This window comes from Setaria italica, chromosome IX, assembly GCF_000263155.2.
Source record: "Setaria italica strain Yugu1 chromosome IX, Setaria_italica_v2.0, whole genome shotgun sequence".
In the NCBI taxonomy this organism is placed as follows: Eukaryota; Viridiplantae; Streptophyta; class Magnoliopsida; order Poales; family Poaceae; genus Setaria; species Setaria italica.
The window spans coordinates 35,197,091-35,222,914 of record NC_028458.1 but is presented as its reverse complement, the minus strand read 5'-3'; the positions used below and the strand labels follow the sequence as shown (position 1 = coordinate 35,222,914).

Here is a 25,824-nt window from a genome sequence, read left to right as displayed (position 1 = left end):
ATGCTCTTAGTATCTCATCTCTTTACTCCATTCGTTCAAAAAATAATTCATTCTCAAATTCAAAAATTATGTAAAAATAAATCATTTATTATATATATATATATATATATATATATATATCTTTCAAAAGACTTGTTCACACATCCATTTAGCGTTGGAAAGTAAATAACAGTCGGAAAACATTTAACCTAGTAGGCCCAAACCTAAGTCCTTGTGTGGAAACATGGTAATTCCCTCCAATCAATACTTATGGAATTGAGGTAAAATTTACTTTATTTTTCACTCAATCCATGAATGTGTTTATCTAAAACTAATCATAAGTTTAATCATCTATGAGTTAGAATGGAATTCAAATGGTTTGATGAAATTGGTAGGAACTAATTTTAGTCCAATCAAATAAGTCCTAAGCTTGAGACGATGAGTATGTATAACATCATATAAGAAAACTTATGGTGAAATAATGCTCAGATATTCATGTCCACTAGAGGTGTGAAGCCTCCCAATTACTCCCTCCATCCTAAATTGTAGGTTGTTTTGACTTTTCTAAGTGCATAATTTTTATTCAGAACCTAGATATAGTGTATGTCCAGATGCATAGCAAAGTCTATGAAACTAGAAGAATCAAAACGACCTACAATTTAAAATGGAGGAAGTATTTCTTAATGCGTAGAGGACGTGTGGTGTGGTGTCCTCGTTTTACCTTAAAAATAATGCTCTAAAAATAATGCTCTCCTACCTAGCTCATGGGAATTTTTGGATCCTGATGGATTCATCTAAATACAAATCAAGAAAGTTAAGTCCAAGGGTATATAGACAATGCATGTTTAGCAATAGATTATGGATTTCAGCTTTTATAATTTTTAACAGAAACAAACAGCTAGGTTTTAACCCTAGATTCTATAATTTAGCTTGTTCAAATTTCACAATCCAGCAATCCGCCCAAAATCTTAGTCGGGATGGTTTGTTTCAGGTTTTTCTTAATAAATATGTTTCAGCTTTTAGACGCTGAGCTCATACAATCCCAACGAGGGATTGGTACTCGCCGCTTTCAGTTTCAGCATCTCTAGCTAAAAAAGCCATGGCCTGACACAATGGGGGATTGGTACACGCCAACTTGAAGGAAATAAAATAAGTGCACCGTTCTTTTATACTCCCTCCGTCCCGAATTACTAACGCTAACAGGGAGTATAATTTTAAATTTTTTTTGATGGACTCATTATGATTGAATCAACGGAAAAAAGGTTGAACAACTTTTTTTTCAGAGGAAAAACGGTGAATAACTTCACTGCACATCTGGGAAAGAGTTTAGCCCATCTTTCTCTCTCTCTCTAAGAGAAAGCGCATAGGCATGAGCCTTTTGTTGTTTCCTTTTATTTTTTGAGATAGAGCTTAGCCCATCTGGTCAAAGTCAAGGATAGTGGCAGATGCCGGGAACATATGGGCCACGTGACTGACTTTACCTCCCAAATAAGCCCGGCCCAGCAACTCGCACTCTGCTTTGTTGGTTGCGTCGCGTCCATGGCCTCTCCTCTGCATCCGCCCTTCGATCTCACCGAGGCCGAGGGAGAAGACGACTAGGAGTCCACTGTTCTAGAGAAGAAAGCGGAGGGGAGAAGAATCCAGGAGAGCAGAGCAGCAACAGCTGCTCCTGCTGCTGCGGTTGGTGGATCGAATCGATCGCCGCTTGATGCTGCCCCCGTGCTACTGAGGAGAGAAGGGAAGGGATCTGAGGGAGGAGGAGGATGTCGTCGTCCTCGTCGGTGGTGTACGAGGGGTGGATGGTCCGTTACGGTCGGCGCAAGATCGGCCGATCCTTCGTCCACACCCGCTACTTCGTGCTGGAGCCGCGGATGCTGTCCTACTACAAGCGCAAGCCGCAGCACAAAGCTGACAAGGTCGGGGGGAAGCTCCCCATCAAGTCCCTCCCCATCGACGGCAACTGCAGGGTCGAGGACAGGGGGCTCAAGATGCACCACGGACATGTATTAATTTTTTCCTTTCTCTTCTTCGTTTTGGTGGTGTTCTTGTTTTTTTTGTTCTAAATAATACTATGATGATGACCCATTTCGGGCATTACGCCTCCTGCTGCAGATGCTTTACGTTTTGTGCGTTTACAACAAAAGGGAGAAGCACAACCGCATCACGGTAATTTCATAACTCATCCATTGGGAGTAACTTCTCTGTATTTGTGCATTCAACAGTAGACCACTAGATTGCAAGCTGCTTCCTATCACTGCAAAGTGTTTTTTCCCCATTTCACCTCTTTTGTGTCTAAATGTTTTTGGAAGCTCTCTGGCATTGCATTCTGCATGCCTTCGCTTAAATATAGCACTCATTTAACCCATCCCTTTCTGTGACATGTACCAGATGGCGGCATTCAACATACAGGAGGCTCTAATTTGGAAGGAGAAAATTGAGATGGTCATTGATCAGGTTTGACGTGTGCAAATCCTAAGCCGTGCCAATTTTGTTATTCTATTACAAAGTACTAGCAGTACATGAAATTGCTTATGAATCTACGGAACACCAAATTTCCCTGTAATTTACTTAGTTGCTCACTGCACCCCCAGTTGTACCTAAATTGTTTCTTCTGAACGGTTGCAGCAACAAGGAGCAGCACAGAGTGATGGCAACAGGGCTTTTAGCTCATCGCAGCAAAAGGCTAGCTTAGAAAATGGAAGGAAGTCTTCTTCCTCTGACCACGAAAGTCAGTAAGTAGCTGACTTCCATGGTTCTGTTACCAGTTATGCTTCTATTTGAACTTGTACCACTTTTTTGCTTTTGCCCTTTTCATGTTGTGGTTGTTTCTATGTTGAACCCGTCACCATCAGCGGCCAAAGTATTCCTTTTGATGCCCTTCTCTGCTAATAATTTGCTTGTACCAGTTTGGTAATGCTTTGGGTACATCTCCCATCTATCTTATTGGGGCTGTCAACAGCTAGTATTTCTGAAACATCACATTCTGACAGGATGATTATTTATGTTCAGTTAGTGTTCTTCTGAGATGCTACTATGTGATCTAAACATTTTAACCTCTTATGTTCTTAAATAACTAAATACGGTAAGCATGTGTCTCGACTCACTAGCACTTAGAGCCTGATTGGTTTGGTTCCAAAATTTGCCATGCCAAATCTTGGGCATGCCAAAACGCAGGCATGACAAAATTTTCTGCCGAAACCTGGGCATGGTCTTTAGGATATCACTTCATTGGGTGCCAACCAAACAAGTGCCAAAATTTATGGGCTTCCCCTAATTTTGGCTGGGCAAATTTTGGAGCCCAACCAAGCAGGCTCTTAGGTCCTGCGGTGGTTTCTGATTTTATAACACCACACCAAAATCAAGAAAAGATTTGTTGTTGATAGCATTTGAACTCAAGTTTGTGTATACTCGGCACACCTCATACTCTATTAGTTTCCATCTTTTGCATGATAATACATTAATACGGTAGAGTTGTAGCCTGTTCCAAAATGACATGTGCCCATATTCTCACCTGGCAGGTACAGTCATGAAGAGGAAGAGGAGGAGGAGGAGGAGAATCAGCGATCATTGCTAAGGAGAACAACAATTGGGAATGGTCTGTAACATTTCATTTAACATGGCTTGTCTGTTCCCTTTCATATATATATTTTTTCAGTGCTTAACAAATAAGTTTTCTATTGTTGCTTTTTGTAGGCCCTCCAGAATCATTGTATGATTGGACCCGTGAAAATGATTTGGGAATATCTAATCAGGGAAGCCCTGACCAAGTTTTCTCTAGAGGACACTGGCGCCTTGTCAGATGCCAGAATGGCAAGAACTTCTGTTTTGCCTGTAACTCGTTTTCTCTTCTATGTAACTAGGCTGCTCTTCTGATTTGGTGTTGATTTCTTCAGGCCTCCGCATTTTTGAGGAGCTCCAAGATGTTGATTACCTTGTAAGTTGTTGATGGTTGTAAGTATGTACAGGCTTCAATAGATGGCCACATTCTCATGTTGCTTGATGGTTGTGTGCTATTCGTAGGCACGAAGCTGTAGCAGGGCAATGAAGGCTGTTGGTGTGGTTGAAGCCTCCTGCGAGGCTATATTTCAGCTTGTCATGAGCATGGATACTACACGTTTTGAGTAATTTCTCTTGTTTTCACATTTGAAATTTGAAATCAACTATACCATTGTGCATTATTCTTTTTCCTTAAACTATATTGTTTTCTTTTATGTTCTGTAAGGTGGGACTGCAGCTTCCAGTATGGTAGTCTAGTAGAGGAGGTTGATGGCCACACTGCAATACTATACCATAGGCTACAACTGGATTGGTTCCCAATGTATGTTTCTCCTTTTGCTCGAAATGTTCCTCTCTTGCCTTGTGCAGCAGAAGAACTGTGCATTCATTGCAAAACCATGACACATTTTTTTTCTTAGCTCACAAATGGACATGCCATTATCTTACATTTACTAAAGATACTTTTGCTGACTTGTTAAATTGCCTGGTGCAAATTTATTGAAATATAGTTCCTGGGAACATAGATTAAATACTGACATTGTCTGTTACTGAGCCTATTTAGCTTCGCTCCTGTATTTCATCATTAAAGTTCATCCCATTTTTGTGAATTTCAGAGTCATTTATTTAGTTTTGTGGAGTCTAACATGGATTTGATGAATACTTTACTAGGTTTGTTTGGCCTCGCGATCTTTGTTATGTGCGCTATTGGCGGCGTAATGATGATGGAAGCTATGGTTGGTACTCTGGTACTTTTGGGCTTACAGATAGCCATGTTCCCATGCTACAGATGTGTACACGAATGCGTAGTCATTTATTTTATTAATTCTATTTGAAATATTTAGTAACTTCTATTTGCAGTTGTGCTGTTTCAATCCAGAGAGCACCCAAACTGTGGTCCACAACCAGGATTTGTAAGGGCAGATATTGAGAGTAAGGAAATTGCTCTGATGACTTCATTGCAGCACAACATTTGCAACTTGTGCTGATTTATAGCAACCAGGGCTTCTTTTCGTAAATTATTTTCTTCTCATTTGCATTATTGCAGGTGGTGGCTTCAACATTTCTCCACTGAAATCCCGTAATGGAAGAACCCGAACACAAGTGCAGCATCTTATGCAGATAGATTTGAAGGGCTGGGGGGTTGGTTATGTACCTTCGTTTCAGCAGCATTGCCTCCTTCATATGCTGAACAGTGTTGCTGGTACAAATAAGCTTCTGAAATGAGTTTTTGCATGGCATCTTAATTAATTTCTGTGTTGTAGATGGTACTTGGAGAAAGTATCTGGTTTATCTTGTTCTTGGTTAGGATTTGGAGTAACTTCTCAATTGAAATGAGACCTTGTTGTGTGAGGCTGCTGACTTGACCAGTGTAGATAAACTTTTATGTTTGGTCATTTTAGGTGGCTAAGAGCTGAACAGTTGCATGTAACATCAGATGCATTAGTGAGTTCTTTTCCGGGGTGTGTAAAATGACTGATATTGCTATAAATTCTGACGCTTACGAAAATAACCAGTAGTCTAGTAGTATATGTTTTCTGTTGCAGATGATGTTTGGAGAAATGCTTTCTTGTTTTCCCTTGCCCAGTCCTTCATGCAGTTTGGTGGTCCACCTTCAACAAATCATTACAAGATTACCTTAGGTTCAATCACCCAACAGATTATCACTGTAGAATTCCTAAGTTTCTGAAGCCTTTCTCATTCTGCATCCTACTTCTAGGCTGCAGCTCACTGGGTTGCCATGTACAATCCCTCTTTTAGCCTCAAAGAGCTAAGAATAATCCTTATGTGTGCCATCATATGCTGCATGCATGACACATGCTTAGGAGACTGTTTCTGAGCTTTTCTTGTGCATGACCATTCAAGCATATTACATAATTTTTGCAATATTATTGAGTTGCATAATACTGCAAAAATTGGCATATCATTAGATTCATTGCCACCAAGTACTCAGCATGTATTTTACCGTCTCAGCAAGTAGCAAACCTACCATACTCCATTTCATTTTGCTTAGATATATAGTGTTTCAATGGCGTCGCCTAGGTGTCCAGGCGGACCCAACTCGCCTTGGGGAACAGGTCCGCGTTGTCGCCTAGGCGATAAGGCGTACACAGGTTGCCTTAGGTCGCCTTGTCGCCTTGAAAACACTATATCACTTATGGTTGTGGATGCCCAGCATGTTTTTCCCTCATTTTCTGGGAAACTGAAAATTGCATGTGCTCTTTTATTCATCGTGCCTTGCTTACAGGGCTCAGGGAATGGTTTTCACAAAGTGATGAGAGTCAAGTGCTTCCTAGGATTCCTGTTATGGTCAACATGACTCCATCTGTTTCTTCAAAGAAAGGCAAAAAAGCACAAGAGAATACTACGCAAACCAGCCTACCGATGGATCCAAGCAGACATTCTACAGTTCTTGAGGAGGAGTCTGATGAAGATGACGAATTTCTGATACCTGAATCTGAACAAGAGGTTGATCAGTTAATTATAGTTTTTCCAGTGGTTTTTTTTTCCATCATTTTTTAAACAAGATTATATTTTCCATGCAGCCATCAACTCGTGAGAATGCTGCAGATGTTAGACAGCCAGAGCCAGGTATATCAATATCCCATTTTCTTTCATTATCTGTACAAACAAGAGTCTACTTCACATGTTCTAGCTGACTTTATGAGTTCTATCTAGGGCGGGATGAGGAGGATTCAGATCAGATTGATTTATCTGGGTTTTCTGGGAATTTACGTCGGGATGACCGTGATAACAGTCGTGACTGCTGGAGAATATCCGATGGGAACAACTTCAGAGTTCGAAGCAAGAATTTTGTATATGACAAAAGCAAGGTTTTGATCTTCCTCATCTGAGAACTCATTATCTTGCTAGTACTGCTTTAGTATCATTTTGGCTGTTTTCTAGGCCCTATTATTTATGATTTTTGTTCTTCATTATATAGGTTCCGGCAGGAAAGCCTCTTATGGAGCTTGTTGCTGTTGACTGGTTTAAAGATACAAAGCGAATGGACCATGTTGCTAGAAGAAAAGGCTGTGTGGTTCAAGTGAGTTCGTGTTTGAATTCTGATATCATGAACACCCTCACAGTGGAGGAGCTAGCCCTCTGTTTTTGAAACTGAACTATTGTTGCTACTTTCTGTGGAAGCCCTTGTTTGGTCATTTGTTAACACAGCATCATTTGTCGCACCAAGAGCCATATTTTTGTTCTTTCTTACTACTTCCAATTCCAAAAGTAGGTCGTTTTAGGATTCTAGTCAGTCAAACTTCTTGAACTTGACTCATCAATGTATGCAAAGTTGTACAGATTAACCACACTCGGTGTTACTAGATTCATCATAGAAGATATTTTCATAATATATAACTTTCTCTATTTAAAATAGTATGCCTTACAAAAATTGCAAGTCAATGTGTCATATTGGAGACCGTGTCAATGTCAACGATTTACATGTGGAATCAGAGGGAGTATTATGTTTGATGTCCATGAATGCTCAGTTTTCCTGCTAAGTTGTGATTTTATCCCTTTTTGATAACCTTTTGCTTCGGTTCTAGGTAGCGGCTGAGAAGGGGCTGTTTGCATTGGCTATAAATCTACAAGTAAGTATTACCATGGACATTACTGAACAAAATGACTCAAAGCCATATTTTGTTTGCTCTTTATCTTCTTTGCATACATACGCATGTTTTGGGTGTATTGTGCGTACCGTACACTAGTTTGAAAGGACAATCCGCTAATTATGCTACTCATTTCTAGTTGTTGCTCCTGATAGACGTGTCTTGTAATACTAATACTATCATTGTTCATTGTTGTTGTGACTTGTGAACAAGCGATGATGGGTGATATCAAATGCTGACATTGCATTTTCCATAGTTTTGTTGATGATGCAACTATGTTTACTTTTGCAGGTTCCTGGCACAACAAACTATAGTATGGTTTTCTACTTTGTTACGAAGAAACTGATACCAAATTCCTTATTGCAACGGTTTGTTGATGGCGATGACGAATTTCGGAATAGTAGGTTTAAGCTGATACCATCAGTACCTAAGGTAAAGTTTTCTCAATCACTATCCATCATTCCTTAGAAATCCTGTGAGATCCATGTGAAAAAATGAAGAAATAGGAAGGGCAAAAGAAAGAACAAGTTTAATCTTGTTACAAATTGTTGGTGAATTTAAATCCTTTTGTCTGATGTAATGCACCTCGAATTTCAGGGCTCATGGATTGTCCGCCAAAGTGTTGGCAGCACACCTTGTCTATTAGGCAAGGCAGTTGACATTACCTATATCCGCGGAGCAAATTACTTAGAAGTAAGACTCAGAATTCTTCTGATGCTTATGTTTGTCTCCCTTTTAATTTGGCTAAGAAATAGGATGTGGACTTGGACGGACTTAACACATGTTTTATGTTGCTCTATGGTGATGGACCTGTGCAGATAGATGTGGACATTGGCTCGTCTACAGTGGCGAATGGAGTCTTGGGGCTTGTATGTGGTGTGATAACGACGCTAGTTGTGGACATGGCTTTCCTTGTCCAGGTAGGCATCTTTGCCACTAATTTGTTTACGCTGAATCATTTGTTCGTAAGAAATAATCATTCAACATTGGCTGAAGTGCTAAATTGAATGTTGTCGGCAGGGTAATACATACGAGGAGCTCCCAGAACGGTTGATTGGGGCAGTTCGCATGTCGCATATTGAATTGTCATCTGCAGTAGTTCCGGTGCTTGAGGATTAACCAAAGCTCGTACTGCATTGGGCTGCCGCTATGAAGCGGCTTTGCTTGAATCTCTGACAGACGTATACAGCATACTAGGAAACATAGATAAAGGTGGCTCCAGGGGCCGGTCCTCATGCAACCTTCCTCGTCCTGTGAGTGAGTTAATAAACTGAGGATGTTTCATGCATGTACTATGTATTGTATTGCACATTTAGGCATTGCAAACCTGACGTGAATTGTGTAGGTATTATAATGGGTTGTGTTGGAGATATAAAAGAGAGAGAGATTAGAGTTAGGAATAGAAGCAGGGAGGGGCTAAGTCAGGTTTGAATAAACGGGGGGCACATTCAGAGTTGCTTGGGACTAGTAGTAGGAAAAGAATTGAGATGGCAATGGATATACTTATCGAAATCGTAACTTGAGACACCACACCATTCTCCATTACTTGTATTGTTCTTGTGTGTAATTCTGTAACGTAATCATAAAAGCATATGGTATGTACGTGTACTGCTGTAATGTACTCGTACCACGTACCAGTCGTATGTATGTAGACTATTAACGTACTCCCTCTTCTTTTGGTGAGGGTCGTTAAGATCATGTACTCAAATTGCTATTGATCTTAAATTTGGGCCAAATTATTTGGCATGGTACCCTCCTTTTCTTTTAGCAAGGTCGGTTAGACTAGCTGCGGACCTGCGGTGCCTAAGAACATAATTTGACCCTTATTTCTCTTATATACCACGTTGCCAATGACTACAAAATCGGTATAGTATTATACTATTATCTCCTTTTCTTCTGGTAAAGTGTGGATGGACCAGATGCGGTTTGTAAGAACATATTTTGGCTATTATTTCTCTTAAAAATACTATTATATAAAGTACTCTCAAATATGAATTCAGTGGTACCAATTATATTCTAGACTTTACAAAACGTTAGCGTATTTTTGTTTTTGAGACACGCTAGCGTATTTATTGGTTCAAGGTTAACAAGGTGAGCCTTTTGATCCAATGCGTACTTGTAAAGTAGCCCAAAAGGATGAATGGGCCTCAGTCCAATATCATACCTCGAAGCCCAGCCCAGCTTATTGGCGGAGAATCGTCTTGCTCGAGTCCCTTCAGTCTTCAGTCTTCACTCGGGAAGAGGCGAGGGAGTGGGGTGCGGGGAGGGAAGACCAATCGGCGCTGATGGAGGCGGCGGCGGCTGCGGCGGCGACGCCGGAGAGGGAGACGTCGGCGGAGTGGGGCGATGGCGTGGTGGCGCTGGGTTTCCGGGTGAAGGCATCCTCTCGCGAGTCGCCGTCGCAGAAGGCGGGGAACGTGCTGGAGGCCGACCTGCGCTCCCACTGGTCCACCGCCACCAACACCAAGGAATGGATCCTCCTTGAGCTCCAGGTCGCCACTCGCTGCTTCTTCTTCCTCCCCTTCTCCCAATCCGATGGATTGGGAATCGAATCGAGTAGTTTCTCGCTGGCTCACCAAGGATTACAAGGGCGAGCTGCTTGCAGGAGCCGTGCCTCCTCTCCCACGTCCGCATCTACAACAAGTCCGTCCTCGAATGGGAGCTCACCGCCGGTCTGCGCTACAAGCCCGATGCCTTCGTCAAGGTGCGCCCGCGCTGCGAGTCCCCCAAGCGCGACGTGGTCTACGCCGCCAACCACACCCCTTGCCGCTACCTCCGCATCTCCTGCCTTCGCGGCAACCCCATCGCCATCTTCTTCATCCAGCTCTATGGCATCCCCGTGCCTGGCCTTGAACCTGAGCTCCAGCCTCTGCTCAGCTACTTGCTCCCGCAAATCACATCGGCCAAACAACCCCCGTCTCAGAACATGCACCTCCAGGTTCTCTTCTTATGCCCCTTTGGCTTTTGTTTCACCATGTCATGAGTTCCTGATGCATTCCTGCCCCCATTCATTCTAGTTGCTTAAAGACATCGCGAGCAGGCTACCTCCATTTCTGCCCCAGATTGAGGTGAAGTCACTCTTTCATGCTCCTAGTTAAATTGCCACTTCTTGATGCATGGTGTGCATTGCCATTTAACAGGCTGATGTACATTTAGTGCAGGCTGACCTTAATAGCATCGCAGACACCCCAGAGAGCAGTGTGCGTTTCTTGGCTCTGCTTGCTGGTCCATTTTATCCGATCCTTCACCTTGTAAATGAAAGGTGCAGCTTCCTACAACTTGCAACCATGTATCAGTTTGATTTGTGGCACATGCTGCGTCCACTGCCATCGTATATTGCACTTATGGTTTTGCACTTGCCTGCCTGTATGTGGGGAGTGGCATCTAAAATGTGTCATAAATTTACAGGGATCCTACCAGATCATTGTTCCCTTCTGCTGATTCAGATGCCTTGAGAACTAGTCCGGCTGCTACACCAACCATTTCTTCAAACTTTGAGGCATGTGGCCCTTTTTTTTTCCTTATGTGTCTGTTTCTCTTGTTTTTGCAACGTGTTATAGTAGTGTGGAAGGTGAAGGTTACTGCATTATGGCCATGTATGCTGTAAGCTTGTACTGCATCGGGCTGCCGCTATGAATCAGCATTGCTTGAATTCTAAACTCTTTATTCCTTCCAGGCACAACCTAGGAGATCACGGAGTCCATCATCTGTTCAGCCTGCTTCATATTTACTGGCTTTTCGATCTGAAACGGCTGTGCTCCTCTTAAGGAAAGCACATAAAGACAAAACTCTTGGAGTTGTTTGCCTCCGAGTATGATTGTTAACACTATATTTTCATTTTTGTTGTATGCTCTTTCCACTTGGAAAATTTTCCCACCAATTGTTTCTTTTAACCTAGGCATCAAAAGTATTGCAAAAACTCTTGGAGCCTGAGCCATTTCTAGACAAATCAATGTCTAATGGTGTCATGCTATCGAGCCATGCCTGTGATGAAATTCCTAAAAGTGATGCTTCCAGTCTAGTACTTTCTACAGACTACTCTTGTATGTTTGGAGAGGAATTTAGCCTATTAGAAAATCATTTTGATGGTTCATTCCTGAGTATTTTGGATATCGCTGCTGTGGAAGAAGGCATTCTTCATGTACTGTATGCGGCTGCTTCACAGGTTAACTATCTTATTGTTCCGTTGTCATATCTTTCACCATATATGTATTACATTAAAAAATACTAATGTTTTTATTGATTTATAATATAGCCTCTGTTATGTCGCAAGCTTGCTGAAGTTACTTCAGACATTTGGTCTGTCTTACCACTTGTCCAAGCTCTACTTCCAGGTAAGGACTGGGCCTTACTACTGTTCATTGAAGTGTACAGAAAATTTAATGAGTCGGAATGTTCGCAACGGTTAATCCACACCTTCATGCATGTGCAATCACATGTCACTTGTTCTAATCACTGTCACAGTTAATGAAAATATTTTCAGAGACAACTTGTAAATATACCATTTTCATGCAACTAACTTAAACAACTAAGGTAAGTTCAGAGTTAAAATATTTGACATTTTGACTGCATAGGTTCGATGACTTAACTTCTTTTAACTGGTGGGAGTATCTTGTACTAAGTGATGACATGCCTGTGTGTCTACGCCAATTATCATGACTCTTGTGTCTTGTGGCCAAGAGCTCCCCTCTGAGTTTGACTAACTAAAGTGCAGTTGGCTTATTTAGGCATTTCTGATATTTGATAACATGACCTTTTAGTTGCTGACCCATGGAGATAGTTGTGATAATGAAGTGAAACCCTTTTTTTGAAACAAGCAGACCTACCTGCAACTGAACGAGCATACATGCATGCATTCGCTGAGTCCCATAAATGATATTACGCTGTTGCTCTTGTGTGTTTGTAGCACTTCGCCCTTCACTCAGTCCTGGTCCTACTGAGCAGATTGATGATTCTTTTAGCCAATGGAATCATCCAAACGTTCAGCATGCTCTGTCCCAGGTACCTCAATGGCTTTTATTGATATAATTTGCTATACCTTTCCTCAAGATAACTGTGGTTGCAGATTGTTACAATGTCAGTATCGTCATCAGTTTTACATCCTCTTCTCAGAGCTTGTGCTGGTTATCTTTCATCCTACCTTTCATCACATGTTCGTATATCTCTGCTAATCTTTTCCCTTCAATCTTCAGGAAATTATTTATGCTTTTGCCACATGTTTGCTATACACCCTGCTGAAAAGAAAAACCTTTCCCTCAGAAAGTTATTGATCCTTCTTTTTATCATTTATTAGGTGAAAACAGCCTGTGTTTTGCTCGACTTGTGTCGGGGGCCATTGGCACCATGGATTCCCATGATAACAGCAAAGGTATCTTTACTATTTCTTATTTTTTTATTCGTTCCTTTTTGTGGCTTTAGTCTTTAACTCTTCTCAGAACAGGTAGATCTTGCAGTTGAACTTCTGGAGGGCCTCCTGGGTATCATCCAGGTATGGAAGCTTATCGATGCTGGGAAATTTGAAGTTAGCTTTTGATGCATGTAACCTGGTGCCTTTGTATCCTACCATACTTCTATGTCTTAGAATTTGCTACTATACCAAATGAAATCATGCTTTGATTTATGTATCTTTCCGGTGTTAATGCTCTTGAAGCACATGTATTCGAGATGAAACACTAAGCTATTCACAAATGAGCAAAATTTATGTAATTTTAATAGTACACGACCAAAACTGCAGTATCAGTGTTTCATTTTGGTAAACTATAATTCAGGACCTTTTAAGATGATTGCCACTATATATTTGTATTGCGAGCCTATGACTTTGTTCTTTGTTATGTTTGTTAGGAAGCTGGCCAATATCTTGCTCGTTCTCGAGCAGCGCTGAAGTATGTTCTCTTGGCAATTTCTGGGCATATGGATGATGTGCTCACAGAATATAAAGTAAGATCATGTGTTCCCTTCCTGAAAGTGGTTCGTTGTAGTGACTTCTGCACTGCTTCCCTAACTTTCCTACTTTCAGGAAGTCATGCATAAGTTACTTTTCATTCTGGAGATGCTAGATCCTTTTATCGATCCTCCTACAAGTGTGTTGAAAGACACAGTAATATTTGGTGGTATCACTGCTATATATTTGGAGAAGCAGTCAAGTGCATCCGATATTGCCTTAAATATTATCCGTACAGCAGTAAAGAGGGCTGATGTTCTCCCTTCTTTGGAACTTGAATGGCGACGAGGAGCAGTCGCCCCAAGGTTGGTAAAGTAATATGTATTTACAGATTTGACATAAGGTTGACATGCAATAACCCAACTGTCGTGATTGATGCAAGCCAACATACTCTATCATTATCGAATAGCTACTCTGCTCACGAATTAAGGTCACCTTGGATTGATGTGTAAATTTGTCTGCCAGTTTCACACAAATTTTGGTGGTCCATTTTACTTTCAGAAGAGCCAGATTACCCTCCAGAACTTTCAGATATGACTTAATTTAGGTCACTGGCTGAGTTGGCAGGAAACGTAAGCACTGCATCAGGAGTGAAATGGTCAACTTACTGTTTGCATATCTCACCGACTCAGCTTGTAGCCTTAACTGAATCATTTCTGAATGTTCAGGGGTCATTTCCTGTGTCAAATGTTGAGGGCCAATTTTTTCCTTGAACACGCAGGACAACTTGGTATATTTATATTGAGATAGAAAAAAATGTTTCGATTACAATCCATTCACACGGCCCTCCTTTTGAGGGGCCATTATGAGCCATAAATGGAAGTTGAGGTACCAATTCGTGCATAAACCTGTATCTTTTCAAATATTTAGATTGTTCAGGTAAAAATTGCAGGAGTAGATTTGTCACAAGAAAAATCATAATGTTAATATTTGTATACTCTTCTTTTGTTACTGTGGTAAAAAATGATTGTACCGTTCATCTCGGTGTCCTTGAAAAGTCAAAGCACGAAAAGATTATTGACTGGAAGGAGTATGTTTATTGTTACTCAGGACTATGAACCTTTTGTATGTCTGCAAGCAGCTGTCTTGTCGAGTATTTTACGAGTGACTTACCCTTTATGGCTTATGGCATGCAATTGATGTTCTCTTTCCTGAATCATGTATTTGCTATCCTATCTTCTAAAGGTTATTCTGATCCTCACCATTGGATTGAGTTGCTTTATAATGTAGATTGGCTAGGTTTGGTATCCATGCAATTGCGAGAAATTAAGATGAGGAGAAATATTTATGACAGTATGTTTCATCCCATTAGCAATGAGGTTTATATACACGAGTGTTATGGGAAACATGGTCCAATCTAGTTAGGTGGGCCACATGGACAAAGGCGTACTGCATACATATACTGCACTTAATAGTGACGAATTTAGTTTAAATTTCAAGAACTCCATGCAAATTTCTGAACCATGTTACATTTCAAGACATCTCTCTTGCTGTCTAGCATAGCACTATCATGCATGCTGTTATAACATGCATGACTTTGTTTCGCAGTGTAATTCTCTCTATCTTGGATCCGCATATGCCACTTCCTCCAGACATAGACCTCTGCAGAAGTTCAGTGCATGAGATTAATAATGCATCTTTGGCTGTTTTGGATAATCCTGCACCACAGACGTGCAACCCTGAAAATATTGATGGTCGCGATGCCTCTGAAACAACTATTCGGGCTGAAAGTTTTGAACAGTACAATTTTTTGTTTGCTCCTGAAGAATTAAATCAATCTGAGTTGACAGGTCTTTGTACCTTGAAAGAAAAAGGCTGTGATGTAATAACTCAAACAAGTTTGGACCAGGACAACCCTGAAGGCAGAAGAACTAATGAGAAACTATCATCTGAACCTTTCCTGCTAGATAACATCGCTGCAGCTGATTATTTTGATGCACAGGCTGATTATCAACAGCTGGAGAACTACCAGGACTGTGAGTTACGAGCTCTAGAATTTCATCGCTTAGCGCTGAACCTATGCATGCAACAAGAGCCAACATTTGAAGGGCATAATGCTGGAATTGATGCTTTGCTGCTAGCTGCAGAATGTTACGTTAATCCATTTTTTCTCCTGGATTTCCAGCCTAATTTAGAGCGACTGGAGAAGATTGAACGTATCCATTCAGAGTTGATGCAAGGGAATGCCTCCATTGTGTCGAAAAATTTGCACTTGAAAGATTTAGATCGAAAAGCAATGTCTAATTTGGAGAAGAAGCGGGATAGATCTGTCATAGATTTACTCCTGCAAGCTGCAAGATTTGATTGTGAATACCAGGAAAAGATACCTGAGGGGGAACCTTATCCAAATAATGCTGAAGATGGCGAGCGATCTGTAGAAATCTCACAAGAAGCTCTTCAGTTTGCTGATGCGGTAACTTTGGTCAGAAAGAACCAGGCTATGCTCTGCCACTTTATTATGAAGCAATTCCAAAGGAAAGGACACTTGTGTAGTGAAATTCTTCTCCAGAGCTTGTTGTTCTTGTTGCACTCAGCAACCGAATTATTTTGTCCACCAGAGAATGTAATTGATATAATTTTGAAATCTGCTGAAAATCTCAACGAACAGCTTGCATGTCTTTACAGTTGTGTTAATGCAGGGAAAAAGAATCTGGATAGGGTAAAAGTACATGGTCTAAGAAGACGTTGGACCCTTCTCCAGAAGCTGGTTCTGGCTTCATCTGGCAGTGATAATACGAGAGAAATTGCCAGAACTAAAAGAGATGGTTTCCGTTTTAGAAGCTTAGTCCCTCCATCAACATGGATACAGAAGATATCCGATTTCTCCAGGTTTTCTAGCCCACTCCCTCGCTTTCTTGGATGGATGGCAGTGTCTCGTTATGCCAAGGAATATCTAAATGAGAGGCTGTTTCTTGCTTCTGATTTCTCACAGCTTACATCTTTGCTGTCAATTTACATGGATGAACTTTGTTTGATGGATGGAGTTTCAACTCAGAAGGTCAGGCCTGCAAAAGGTGAACAATCTAATTGTAAGCATTTGCTCCTTAAGAAGGAAACTACTCTGTCAGATCAACGAAGCATGGCCAAACAGTTTAAAATTTTACTGCCAGAACTACATTTCTTCTTTCCAAGCATGAGTAGACTGTTTAATGCATTTGGAGAGAGCATCTTGGAAGCTGTTGGGCTACAGTTAAAATGTCTTCCCAACAATGCAGTACCAGATGTTCTTTGTTGGTTTTCTGAGTTGTGCTTGTGGCCTTATCTCGAACGCATTAAGGAGCATCTTGTAGCTGCAAACCGAATTAGTTACTTGAGAGGAAATATTGCTGCTAATGTGAAGGCAGTTGTTTTCTATCTACTTGAGAGTATTATTACTGAGCACATGGAGGCTATTATTCCTGAAATGCCCAGGATAGTGCACATTCTCGTGTCACTCTGTAGAGCTTCTTATACTGATGTGGCCTTCCTTAAGTCCGTGCTATGTCTAATGAAGCCACTCATCTCCTACTTCTTAAGGAAGGGAACTGATAATACAAAAGTATTGGGTCATGTAATGGAGGGCAGTAATTTTGAGCTGCTTTGTTTTGAAGAATTGTTTGAAATTGTTCGCTGTGGTAAAGATTTAGAGGATACATCTGTAGATAAGATTCAGGTACCCTTGCTTATCTTCATTCTGGGATCAATGTTTCCTGATTTCTCATTTGAGAGGAGGATTGAAATGTTAAGCTCCTTGTTAGTATGGGTGGATTGTATCAGTTCCGATCCACCATCATTGTTATGCAGTTATCTTCAAGGCTTCCAGACACTTCTTGATGGTTGTGAAACTGTGCTAGTTCAAAATATCGAACTACTTGGTGTCAGCATCCTTTCTGCGACAAGCCAATCTGTAGAATCTACTGATTCCTTGGGTGTTGACGGCATCATGCAACTAGAGAAGAACACACAAGATAGTGAAGAGCAAATACTAGTGAAATCCACAGCATATTATGAGAATGATGGAAGTCGTAAGGGTGTTTATTCTCTACATCCAAGTAGTATCATAGAATTTTGTGGTGCGATGGAGAAGTTTATTTCACACCTTACTCCATCTATTGAGGGTAGTTGGAAATGGCACCATCAGTTGGCCTCTGGGCTCTCTTTGTCGATTGCAAAGTGTTTATTGTTTGCAAATTTTTTGAAGTCCATTGCACAGGAAGAGACAGTGTCTAGTAGCAGTGAGCAAGATGTTGCTGTGAAAATTTCCAGTGAGCTTGCACAAAAGCATTGGCAAAGTGCTCTTGAAGGTCTTGGAAAAATTATTTTAGCAAATCAGGAAACACAGTGCTGGCAGGTGGCATCAGCTATGCTTGATTATATAATGAGCATGCCAAACGTCCTTGCTTGGGGTAATGTTCTTAGTGCTACATGCTCTGCAGTCAAGGGCTTCTGCTCTCATGCACCTAGGATATCTTGGAGGCTGCAGACAGATAAGTGGTTATCATTATTGGTTTCTGGTGGAATTGAGAGCTTCAATAACAGCGAGACATGTTTGATTGATCTTTTCTGTACAATGTTGAGTCATTCTGAACCAGAGCAGCGCTCTATTGCATTACAGCAGCTTGGGAGGATTATTAACTCAACAAGTTCCACTGAAGCTGATTTGAAATCTCCTACTTATGACCCAAATTTCCTCACATCTGTCTCAACAGTTACGTCCCTTCTGGTTACTCATACATGGGACAGAGTAGCAGCATTGGCTCTCCATGACTCTTCTATGCTATTAAGGAATCATGCAATGGCATTGCTTACTGAATATGTGCCTTATGTTGATAGGAAGCATCTGCAGTCCTTTCTCGCATCCAGTAACAGTATCCTGAATGGTTTGGGACAACTTTCTGGTGTAGTTGAAGAGGGCTATTTTACACGAATGTCTTTGCTGTTGCTTTCTAGGGCATGTCTTTATTCCACTCCTGGAGATATCGCTCTGCTACCTGAATGTGTTTGGCAGAAGTTGGAAAACATGCAAACATCATCTGGTAAATTTATCCAGATTTCTGAGCCAACATATGTAAATTCCGCTGTATGTATGTAGTTCTGATAATTCAAGTTGTTTTTACCCTCGTTTCTTACTAGGAGGTTTTGGTTATATGGAGAAAGATCTCTGCCGAGCTCTGTGCCAACTAAGAAGTGAATCAGATGCTAAAACCGTAGTGCACCCCTCCCCCTGTGCTTTTGAAGTTTTATGTTTACCTTGTACTGACTCCAAATCTTTTCATTAGGTTGTGAAAGAAGTTCTCTCCGGATCTACCTGTCAGGCAGTCAGCCCTGATTTTAAGAGCATCCGTGATTCGATTCTTCAGGTCATAATGTTCTGAATATTCTTACTTTTAGTCTTTTTTCAATCTATATTGCTGCTTCTGCTTCTACTTTATTTCTGTAGTCTCATTGCTAATTATGTTCTCATTGCTGAATGCACTCGCTTATCACACTCATTTTGGATTTTGTTGATGGCAATCTTTGTAATACCTACACTTAGACTAAGCGCTCCAAAAATTACTACTGTTTGGAAATATTTGTTTACCGTTCTTCAAAGAAAATGCTTTCAAGCAAAAGCACTGGCATTGGTTCAAATTGATATTATCTCTATACTAGAAGTTGCTGAAACCATAGGATGCTAATTCTATGCTTTAATTAGTACTGGTCTATCTAAACTTGCCAAACACCATTTTGATAGGTGATGTCCTCTTTGAGTTCTATTGAGGCATACTTTGAGTTCTTCTCAGCCAAATCTGCTCAAGAAAATGAGGTGAGAAGTACAACTGCCATTTTCTTTTGGGCACTTGTTTTCAACATCTTATTCAGAGTTCTGACACTTGATTAAATACAACACCAAGGAACTTGAAGAAGCTGAGATTGAATTGGAGCTTATTGAAAAAGAGAAATCAGTTCATAACTTTGTTGTGCATCGCGGTGATACTGTGGTTCCTGATATGCCATCATGTAAGTTCAATGACTACGAGGGCTAACGTTGTCAGTGCTACCTTTTGCTGTTTACATGTCTTATGTTGTTTCATGTACAGACCACAAGGGTGGTAATGATGTTAATAAACGGCTCCAGCAAGTACGGGAAAATATACGATCCCTGTAAGTTTACATATTACAATGGTACTTCAAAGTTACTATTATTCAGTCTTTAAGAACTTCTGTCCGTAACAAGTTTGCAGTCAAAGTTTCTGATACTTTATATTGACTTCTATGTCCATCCAAGACATCCTTGTTTCTACATCGGTTTACTTTTGAGTTCTAGAAGCATATTGAACTGTTTAATATTCATTCAGTTATGTTTTAATTCAACAGGGAAAAGTCCAGGCTTAAAGAGGAAATTACAGTACGCAGGCAAAAGAAGCTGCTTATAAGACATGCTCGTGAAAAGTACTTAGAAGAGACAAGCTCTAGGGAAATGGAGCTTATGCAAGAGCTCGATAGGTTTGGACCTGTTTTTCTTTTTCTTTGGCATGTTGATACTATAGAGATGTTTGTCCCTATTTCTTTGTTGTATCTTTGTAGGGAGAGAGGCCTCGAGATGGAACGTGAAGTAGAAAGACAGCGACAATTGGATATTGAGCGTGCGAAGTCTAGGGAACTGCAGTTCAACCTTGACTTGGAAAAAGAAAAACAAACTCAGGTACCCTGGAAATTTGTTTTGGATGGACATAATCTGCTGGCGCTGGAACATATATTTGCAATCAATTTCTTCATGATTCAATCATTGAAAGAAACATAGCACTAGCTAGACTTGCTTTCCAGGTGCATCTGCTGTGGGCATGGGCTTTATCTTTGTTTTCTTACTGTATTGATTTTGTACCGATTGTATCTTTAGAGAGAGCTTCAACGTGAACTGGAGCAAGTCGAGTTGGGGCGTTCATCATCAAGGCGGGAGTTTTCAGCCAATCCAAACAGGTTCGGTGTGCCTTTGATTGCCTTATACTCACACATAGCATTTAGCATTCGTGTGGTAGCCACGCTCGTTTGCAACACTACAATTACCTCTGGGTTGCTCATCGTGCAGCCGGTCCAGGGAGCGGTACCGCGAAAGGGATGGCGGCAGAGCACAGCAGGAGGCAGGGAGCCTGAGGTCAAGCAGCCGAGGCCACGAGGGAGGCTCCGCTCAGGCGACTGCGCCGGCCGGAGGCCCCCCTGTCGTGCTCGCCGGAACGAGATCCTTCTCCGGAGGCAACCTTCCGACGATACTGCAGCCTCGCGACCGTGCTGCTGCCGCCGCTGATGATGACAACGCTTGGACCGAGGGAAGCAGGGACTTCGGTGACGCCAGCAGCATCGGTGACCCCGAGTTCGATGGGCCGAGGCCGCAAGGGCCACGAGGCGGCAGTGGCGGCGGCAAGTCGTCGTCGTCCAGGCAAGTTGTGGAGCGGAGGGAGCGTGATGGCACCAGTGCCGGCACAGGCAGAAGGGAAGGGAAATGGGAGAGGAAGCAACATTCCTGACTTGTAAAACTTTGTCCAACAGACTAGGCACACTACTCCCATTATGTTTTGTTGCCAATATCAACATATAGCAATCATAGGCTATTCTTTTTGTGATCGAGGCACCCTCATTGCATCGAATGGTACTAGATCAAATGCTCGTCCAACTCGTTGGTGAATGGTGTTGGCTATCGCATCAATCAAGGCAAGTGAATACTGGAGTATTCAAACGGTTCAAGCTGTGCACTCTGCTCTGCTTGTGGTGAGTTTACCCACATGGACTTCTTGTTGCTGTAGCAGTAGTTTACTTGTGGTAAGTTTGCTTGACACCGTTCAGTGATTGATTCAATTTTGACGATCGATTTTTAAACGCAAACAGCTTTGTAGAATGTAGGTTGGTAGTACTTCCTATCATCACAAATGTAACTGCAGGACGTTGACATAGTCTGCGATATGATATTTGTACCAATAATATGTGTTTAAATGTATATATTTAAATGAAAAGAGTAATATATTCTTAATATGATTTTAATGAATCTAATATTGCCAATATTGTGTTACCGATTTATATAAATTTTAGATATTGATCGTCAAAGGTTAACAAAATTTAATTTGGTTCAAACCTAAATGGATTTAAGGCGCGTTGGATGGATGTCGTTGCTCGCCCTTCCCATTTTTTAGCGTTGACTACGCTGCCTCATATCGAATTGGGATTGGCGAGCCTAGGCTACGGACGCCCATGCACGTTGATTCTTTGGCCAACCGCGGGTGAAACACGGGCGCACGTTTCCTCCGCTAAAGAAGAATCCTTATGATTATAGTTGTGCCTAGCAACTCTGAAGAAACTTTGGTACACATGTTCTTCACATGTACCTTCAGTCAGTGCTGCCGGCATTTTCTACACATCAGATGGGACTTGAGCCTGATGAGTATGGATATGATTATTGAGGCTAGAAGAGACTTCAACTCAAAAAATTTCATGGAAATCCTCATGGTGGTCTGCTGGGCCATTTGGAATCATTGCAATGAAGTCATTTTTGATGGTGTGCCGCTATCCCTAGGGAGGTGGAAATCGATTTAGAGAGGAGTTTAAGTCTTATTCTGCATAGGGCCAAGCCCTCCCTGAAAATAGAGTTGGAAGCCTGGTTTTGTAATTTTCACTAGACTTCTCTCTCCGTTTTCCTCTTTAGGCCTAAGGCTGTATATAATTCTCCTTTTATAATAGAAAATACCAGTAGGGACTCCCCCCCGCTGTTCGGCAAAAAAAAAAAAAAGTGGGCCAAAACCAGACGTGGCCTTATGCTTGTGATTGAAAGTAGTAAAGTACTTTGATAGTGAAACTGAATTATACGATACATCACGTTTTGAGACCATTCTATCTTACCTTTGTTTCTGCATGTTCGTGGTTAGGACTCGTCCGGCCGTGTTTCTAGATGACATTCCTGGCGTACGCGGGCTGAAATAAAGGTCCAAGCTAGCACGGCGTGTCGCTGCTTGTCCCACAGCGTTTGACGGGAATACAGCTCCTCCGTTTCAAATTAAGGATAGTTTTAGCTTTTCTAGATTTATAGATTTTACTATGTATCTACATATATAGATTTTACAATGTATGTAAATATAGTATATATCTATGTGCATAATATAATCTATAAACCTTAAATAGTTAAAAGGATCTATAATTTGGGAGGGAGGAAATATGTAAGAACGGTCATTATTCTTTCTTTCCTTCAACCTCGCACACATAGACTGTAAGGTGCGCGCAGGGAAGAAGAATGGCTCGACCAATATTCGTTTCCATGTGCTTTTGCCACTGGCGGTACGACAAGAGAGACAATCCTTCCAAGGTTAAAATGATCATGTGTATGCTGCCATGCGCGGTAAGGTGAGACCGATTATTGTTGACTCGGAAGTTCACAGTTCAGAGTTTACACCCTGTTAGAGCATCCCACAGTAGGGCAGCATCCAACAGTAGGTAGGGCAGCAATGGAATGCACACCGAATCCAAACAGTTGTAAGGGTGACGAAGACACCTGAAAATGGGGTTTACCTCTTTCGAGGATGAGAACCGTCAGATCTAGATCGAACGGTGGATCCCTTTTCTTCTTTATGCACCAAGCCTTGAAGAAAATCATAATATCTTGTAAATCATGTAAAAAATTTCCGCATCTATAAAATCATAATCTCTTGTGCTTGCAAAAGCATGTTGTCTCCAATTGCCTCGAATTTGATCAGACTAGATCTAGTTAGCGTGCAAGACTAGATCTGCTTGAGGGATTCGACAGGGTATCTAGATGGATTTTTATGCTCCCTACATCTTGTGGAATATCTTCCCGGGGGAGTCTTGCTCGCCAATCTTCATTTTACCACTTTAGGTGGGAATGTGGCGGCTGGATCACCACCGTCCTTGCTACTATCATTTGATGCAGGGGTCCAGACTTGACGCCCCGAGGCGGCCTTGGTCGGTCCGCCCTGCTAGGCTCCTTCCCGAGGAAGGCTCGCCCTTCCTTGACTGCAGAGGTGGGACCTATCCCTACCATGGATGCGGGGCGGCTGTGTAAACAGGCCTTCTCTAAGGGTGCCGTCCCTGTCGCCATTGGATGAGACGGGAGAGGCGGCCACTTGCCTAGTCACAGGCGGCACCGCCGTGTCTCCCCCGTAATGATGATGTTTTTATGGGGACGGTGTAGTTGTGGTGAGCTGCCTCGCCAATCGTGCCTGTGCTCGCAGGTGTGCCATTAATGCACTCCCAGCCATTTCCTTCCCCTGAAGTGATCCAAGCCCCGGGGGATCCATGGGGAGAGATCCTGGGGCCTTTGCCTACACAACGTGTTGGAGTCCCTCCTAGCGGTCCCTGCTTCACCCAAGAGGAGGCGTGTCGCGGGCCGGTTGAGGGGCCCATGGGCCTTTTTCTTGAGGTGATTAGGCCGAGGGAATGACGAGGATCCTCTCGTCCTGCACCTCCTCTAGGGACCCTTGTTCCCTTGCTTCTGGCAGCTGCCCCCAACCCCACGCTGGATCGCATTCACTCGATCAAGTGTGGGGCCTGATAAAGCTGGGGTGGGCTCTGCACCTCATCTCCGCTCTGCACATGTGCATCCGGAGGGCATGGCAATTTAGACTCCCCGCAGATTCCAGACTCCTACCGCTATGCTTTCACGAGTATGGGTCTCCTTGGAAGCAATCCTTGCGGATGTCTGTGGTGCAGCCGTTGGTGCCACAGACGCCCCTCTCGAGGGAGGAGCCCAGTTGGTGGAGCAGGCGAGGGAGTTGGCCGCTCGAGAGCAGGAGCTGCGCTACCAGGAGGGCGACGCCGCTTGTCACAAGGAACAAGCCCAACTCTGGGAATCAGACTTGGCCACTCGCAAGGAGGTGAAGGCCTCTCATGAGCAGGAACTGGACTCCCACGATGGTAGCCTTCTGGATAGGGAGGCTGTTGTGCGGGAGCGTGCAGTGCAGCTCGGCGACCAGGAGAAGGAGCTTATCTGCGAGCTGGACCAACAAGTGGCTAAGGTGGTAGCGATCAGTCAATAGGTGGCGGCTGCGAAGTCAGAAGCCAATGCCGTGATCAAGGCTAAGTGCCGTGACACGACTACAAAGATCCGTGCCGCCTTGAACACCTTCACCACCCAGCTCTAGGATGCTACTTGGCGAGCCGAGGAGGTGGAGGCTACCCTGGTGATGGCTTCAAAGTGCGCGGAGATGCGGAGCCAGCGGATGTACGCGCAGCCTCTACCACGGTCGACTTCCTAGTGGATGTTTCGCGCCTGAACCGCCTTCGCCGAGAGGCCACGGAATAGAGCGGGACGTGCTCATGGATGAGGGCTTGGAGTGGTTCCCATTTCTGAGTCTCTACACTGATCGTGGGCTTGAGCTTTTCATCCCCAGCTTTACCACGCTGGCGAAACACTTGGAAAGCCTCCGTCCTGCCTTGGATGCCGCCGCTGCACTACGTGGGAGCTAGCCCACGCATCGTCCAAGTACATCTTGGCATGCTTGAAGAGCTGGGGTGCTTGGTGTACCCTTGGAGTCGCTTCACGAGGGTCTTGCTGATGATGAGGAGGAGGAGGCTGCCCATGCCGCCATACATGACTTGACCGCCGAGGTGGTTGACTTCTTTGTCCTTGCCTCTACCGACGGTGGCGGTGAAGAGGAGTACTCTAGCACCGCCGGTCCCGTTGGTGCTGCTTCCCCGAGCAAGGCCTCCAACGGGTCTTCAACCATTGGTATGGTCCAGCCTCCGTCGGGTGCCCCCACGCCGCCTTAGTTTATGATTTTCTTTCTATCTTTTGCGGATGCCACTGTGGCCGTGAAGGTGGCCTGTTGAATCTCTAGGTTGTTGTGTTGCACCCCCTATATTTGTAATGGTTTTAACTTCTTGTTGCTAGTGGTGTAGTTGCTTTTTGACACGATGCTTCATCCTTTGCTCAGTTCGTGAGCTGATCATTGATGGCCTCGACAGTGTGGTGTTAGCGCCACCTGACCTAAGCAGCTGAGCGTTGCCTAGGCCTTGCTTGCTTCTGGCGTACCGCCCCACATGTCGGGGGAGTGACACCCGCTTGCCAGCTTGATGGAGCTCGCCTTTTGAGGGGAAACGATCGTCCTCCCTTCGTACCGAGACGCGTAGTCGGGGCTCGCCTTGGACTGACAGGTGTTCCTCCACTCCAAGGCCTAGAGACGCGTTTGGGATGGGAGGCCTTATCTGGGGGTGAATCCGACGCTCTGGCTATAGCTAGCCCCCAGGTTGCGGTCCATCGTCTCCCACCACCAAAATGAAGTCTTTGGTTTCCCTCATGCTCCTACTAGGGTTCAGAGGAGTCAGTCCAGGAATGACTCC

At 43.0% G+C, this 25,824-nt stretch overlaps 2 protein-coding genes across 8 annotated transcripts; both read left to right on the top strand.

Moving 5' to 3' along the window:
• The first annotated feature begins 1,487 nt into the window (after window positions 1-1,487).
• On the top strand, window positions 1,488-9,294 carry LOC101785910 (protein ENHANCED DISEASE RESISTANCE 2). The gene is made up of 21 exons (XM_004983450.3): window positions 1,488-1,982; window positions 2,092-2,145; window positions 2,368-2,433; window positions 2,605-2,711; window positions 3,498-3,574; window positions 3,673-3,789; window positions 3,873-3,913; window positions 4,000-4,100; window positions 4,202-4,297; window positions 4,645-4,709; window positions 4,834-4,905; window positions 5,021-5,176; window positions 6,221-6,441; window positions 6,519-6,564; window positions 6,652-6,806; window positions 6,917-7,018; window positions 7,524-7,568; window positions 7,878-8,018; window positions 8,184-8,279; window positions 8,405-8,506; window positions 8,607-9,294. Exons 1-21 carry the CDS (start codon window positions 1,743-1,745, stop codon window positions 8,703-8,705), a joined length of 2,199 nt encoding a protein of 732 aa, XP_004983507.1. The 5' UTR covers window positions 1,488-1,742; the 3' UTR covers window positions 8,706-9,294.
• A 510-nt stretch (window positions 9,295-9,804) lies between these two features.
• LOC101785239 lies at window positions 9,805-21,228 on the top strand. 7 transcript variants are annotated; one of them, XM_022822859.1, is made up of 24 exons: window positions 9,810-10,078; window positions 10,192-10,524; window positions 10,604-10,654; window positions 10,748-10,848; window positions 10,995-11,085; window positions 11,263-11,397; window positions 11,485-11,751; window positions 11,842-11,920; window positions 12,493-12,587; window positions 12,636-12,738; window positions 12,880-12,954; window positions 13,022-13,074; window positions 13,428-13,523; window positions 13,603-13,832; window positions 15,076-18,542; window positions 18,640-18,713; window positions 18,786-18,866; window positions 19,241-19,312; window positions 19,401-19,506; window positions 19,587-19,650; window positions 19,864-19,992; window positions 20,074-20,191; window positions 20,387-20,466; window positions 20,576-21,228. In XM_022822859.1, exons 1-24 carry the CDS (start codon window positions 9,872-9,874, stop codon window positions 21,009-21,011), a joined length of 6,543 nt encoding a protein of 2,180 aa, XP_022678594.1. In that variant the 5' UTR covers window positions 9,810-9,871; the 3' UTR covers window positions 21,012-21,228. The 7 variants fall into 7 exon arrangements, 6 of the variants coding, with proteins under 6 accessions (XP_022678593.1, XP_022678592.1, XP_012704644.1 ...); XM_022822858.1 differs by having other exon boundaries at window positions 9,808-10,078; window positions 13,040-13,074; window positions 19,864-20,191; XM_022822857.1 differs by having other exon boundaries at window positions 9,808-10,078; window positions 19,864-20,191.
• The last annotated feature ends 4,596 nt before the right edge of the window (window positions 21,229-25,824 follow it).

Bases quoted from the DNA above. Each gene is read 5' to 3' on its own strand.
- LOC101785910 (XM_004983450.3), top strand. From the start codon at position 1,743: ATGTCGTCGTCCTCGTCGGTGGTGTACGAGGGGTGGATGGTCCGTTAC. The intron at 4,906-5,020 runs GTAAGGAAATTG...GCATTATTGCAG, and splicing joins TGTAAGGGCAGATATTGAGA to GTGGTGGCTTCAACATTTCT. The intron at 7,569-7,877 runs GTAAGTATTACC...TTACTTTTGCAG, and splicing joins CATTGGCTATAAATCTACAA to GTTCCTGGCACAACAAACTA.
- LOC101785239 (XM_022822857.1), top strand. From the start codon at position 9,872: ATGGAGGCGGCGGCGGCTGCGGCGGCGACGCCGGAGAGGGAGACGTCG. The intron at 11,398-11,484 runs GTATGATTGTTA...CTTTTAACCTAG, and splicing joins TTGGAGTTGTTTGCCTCCGA to GCATCAAAAGTATTGCAAAA. The intron at 12,739-12,879 runs GTTCGTATATCT...ATCATTTATTAG, and splicing joins CATCCTACCTTTCATCACAT to GTGAAAACAGCCTGTGTTTT.